We start from the raw sequence: 3,436 nt of genomic DNA on the forward strand, positions 1-3,436 counted from the left end.
CCAGTGCTGGGGGCACAGCTCCTCACCGTGTGGTTGGCTCCACAGGCCACGTCCCGCACCACCACGTTGGGGACGGGCAGGATCTGCCCATCTTTGGTCTTCTCGATGAAGATGCCGACGCGCCGCGGCACCAGCTCGCAGTCGTACTCGATGCGCTGCGCCCGGGCAATGAACTTCCCGTCGGAATTGTGCCCTGCGGAGCAACGCCGGCCTAAAAACGGGATCTCTCCCCTTCCCACACCCCGTTATTCCCATCAGAACCCCCCCTCTCCTCACGCAAACCCCGAGTTCCAGCCCCTGCCGTTTTCATGGAGCATTCCGGGGCCTCACACGGGAAATCGGGGCGGGAAGTTTTGCCCCTTTTCCCAATCCCCTGGAATTGGAGCGGATCACCCCAAAACAGCCCCGTACCCAGCTGCCCGTACTCAGGGCACCCAAAGGAGTAGAGGTTTCCTTTGCAATCCATGATCATGCTGAACTCAGCTCCACAGGCCAGTTTGGTGATGGGCTGCCCGTTGTACATGATCTGTGGGAAAAGTGGGGGAAAGAAAGGGTTAAAAAAACACAGAAAAAAGGCAGAACGCTGAATTTCCCAGAGGAAACCCCAAAATCCTCCAATCTGGTGTTTTAAAAATTTAATTTCAAGAATTCTTGCTTTTATTTTCCCACTGCAGCCAGAAACAAATCCCGTAATGTTCTTGTATCCCAAGAGGGTTTGGGCTTTGTTAGGGTATTTTTTTAATGGAAAACCCACCAAACTGCTGTTTTTTCACCCAAACCCATGTGGAGAAGCAGGGGAGGAGAGGCCATACCTGGGTAGGGCTGGGCACGGCGTCTGTCTGGTTCCCCAACCCCAACTGCCCCATTTTATTCTCCCCGAACGCGAACACGGAGCCGCTCTCTGCAACAGAAAACCAGCAACGTTTGGGGGCAAAACCAGGCGATTTCAAGCAATTTGCCCCGAGTGCCAAGCTTTTCCCCCCAGTACCTGTGAGTGCCAGGGTGTGGTTGCGCCCGCAGGCTGCCAACACGATGGATTCTCCCCCCAAAACCTCGATGAGCTTCGGGGCCTCCACGCGCTTCGTGTCCCCGTGACCCAGCTGCCCTTTTTCATTGCGACCTGAGCCAAAATCACCATTTTGAGCAGCCTAAAATTGTTCTTTTTAGCAAAGGATGGAGCTTCCTGGTATCCCAAGGGTTTCCTTGGGATGTATCCGGTTTTTTTCCTTCCACTCACCCCAGCTCCAGAGCTTGCCCTCGGAGGTGATGAGCAGGCTGTGGGCGGCGCAGGGCCCAGACACGACACTCCGCACCTGAATTCCTGAGAGACACCCGTACCTGTGCGGCCCCCACAAGTTCTGGCCCAGGTTCCTGTAGGCAACTGGGGGCCAAAAATTAATTAGAAGAGGGGGTTAATTAATGAGGACACTAAGCAAATGGAAAGGCATCAAAATAGGCAGAGAAATTGGGTGTGAAGGCGTTAAGAACGAGCAGCGCGTTCCTTCCGCTCTGCAGGAGGGTCAGTGCACACCAAGGCCTGCCCCCAAATTCAGATGTGCAACTGTGACTGCTCCCCTCAACAATTAACTAATCAATCAACTAACTAGTCAAATCAATTAATTAATACCACATAAAAATAGGGAGAAAAAATTGGTTATAAGTGCATAAAAAATTAGCAGTGTGTTCACTTTGCTCTGCAGGAGATTCAGCACACGTCAAATTCTGACCCAAATTAAGATGTGCAGTTGTGACTCCTCTCCTTAATTAAGTAATGAATTAATTGATTAATTCCACATAGAAATAGTAGGAAAAATGGAATATAGGTGCATTAAAAATTTAGCCCACACATTCATTTCACTTTGCTTCGTGGGAGATCAGTTGCACCCCAAATTCTGCCCCACACTAAGATCTACAACTGTGACTTCTCCCTTCAATTAGTTAATCAATCAATTAATTAATTAATACCCCTAAAATTAAGAAAAAAAAGTTATAGAATTAATTAATTAAAGAAAAATTAGTCACAAATACATAAAAAATTGAGCAGCGGGTTCACTTTGCTTTGCAGGAGATTTAGTGCACCCCAAGTTCTGGCCCAGATTAAGAGATGCAACTTTCACTCCTTCCCCCCAGTTAATGAATGCTTTTTAAAAACAAATAAATTAATTATTAAAATCAATTCAATATAAACATATAAAAAGAGGCAGAAAATTAACTAAATCTAAGTGCAAAAATAAGCAGCATCTTAATCCAGTGCACTCCAAATTGTGGCCCAGATTAAACTGTGCAGCTGTGATTCTTCCCCCACTTAATTAATAAAATTAATTAAAGATTAATGTGTAAAAATTAAGCAAATGAACGAAACATAAATACATCAAAAATAAGCAGTGCAGTAATTTTTGCTTTGCAGGAGTTCCAGCACACCCAAAGTTCCAACCCAGATTGTGCTACACAACTGCAAATGAACCCCCTCCAAAATGATTCATTAATTAAAACTTTAATTAAATATTTATGCATAAAGAAGAGCAGAAAAATTAATTAAAATATAAATACATTTTAAAAAGCAGGTGTATATTTTGCTTTGGAGTATATGGGGCACCATCCCAAGTTCTGGCCCAGTTTATGCTCTGCAACTATAATAAAGAACCCTCCTAAAATATTAATTAATAAAAATATTAATTACATGTAAAAGCATTAAAAATAAGCAGGGAAAATTAATTAAAGGCAGAACAAATAAGCCATGCCTTTATTCTGCTTTGCAGAACTGGGGCATCCTGCACCCCCAGTTCCACCCCAGATTAGTGTATACAAGCATAAAAGAAATCCCACCAAAAAGGGTCATTAATTAAAACATTAATTAAATATTAGTGCATAAAAATAAGCAGAAAAACCAATTAATATATAAAATCATCCAAACTAATCCAGGTGTTTGTTTTGCTTTGCAGGAGACCCAGCACACCCCAAACTCCAGATTATGATCCACAACTGTTTTAACCCCCCAAATATTAATTCATCACAAATGAACTATAAATGAATACCAATTAAGCAAAGCACTGTTAATTAGGCAGTTGTGAGCCCCTCACCCTGCTGCTTAGGCACTTCTTTGCGGCCGATCAAGTCCCAGTTGGTGGCCCCGAAAATGAGGAGCTGCCCCCGGCTCTTGGAGCCCTCGAGCTTCTGTGGGGACAGGGGACACTGGAGACAGGGGAATGTAGGGAATGTGGGGACAGGGGCAATGTCAGGGACAGGGGGACACTGGGGACAGGGGAATGTAGGGAATGTGGGGACAGGGGACAATGTCAGGGACAGGGGACACTGGGGACAGGGGACAGTGTCAGGGACAGGGGGACACTGGGGACAGGGGAATGTAGGGAATGTGGGGACGGGGCAATGTCAGGGACAGGGGGACACTGGGGACAACATCAGGGACAGGGGGACA

At 45.8% G+C, this 3,436-nt stretch overlaps 1 protein-coding gene across 1 annotated transcript in view; it reads right to left on the bottom strand.

Moving 5' to 3' along the window:
- RCC2 (regulator of chromosome condensation 2) overlaps positions 1 to 3,420 on the bottom strand; it is a 5,529-nt gene extending 2,109 nt beyond the window's left edge. The window contains exons 1-7 of the mRNA XM_029965234.1: positions 3,409 to 3,420; positions 3,081 to 3,192; positions 1,238 to 1,381; positions 989 to 1,120; positions 813 to 901; positions 412 to 526; positions 27 to 193 (exon numbers count right to left, since the gene is read on the bottom strand). Coding sequence (XP_029821094.1) covers positions 27 to 193; positions 412 to 526; positions 813 to 901; positions 989 to 1,120; positions 1,238 to 1,381; positions 3,081 to 3,192; positions 3,409 to 3,420 — 771 coding nt within the window. The remainder of the gene's footprint in view (positions 1 to 26; positions 194 to 411; positions 527 to 812; positions 902 to 988; positions 1,121 to 1,237; positions 1,382 to 3,080; positions 3,193 to 3,408) is intronic.
- Positions 3,421 to 3,436: the final 16 nt, after the last annotated feature.

The sequence above is a fragment of the Manacus vitellinus genome, unplaced genomic scaffold, assembly GCF_001715985.3.
Source record: "Manacus vitellinus isolate BGI_N305 unplaced genomic scaffold, ASM171598v3 scaffold_92_pilon, whole genome shotgun sequence".
Classification (NCBI taxonomy): Eukaryota; Metazoa; Chordata; class Aves; order Passeriformes; family Pipridae; genus Manacus; species Manacus vitellinus.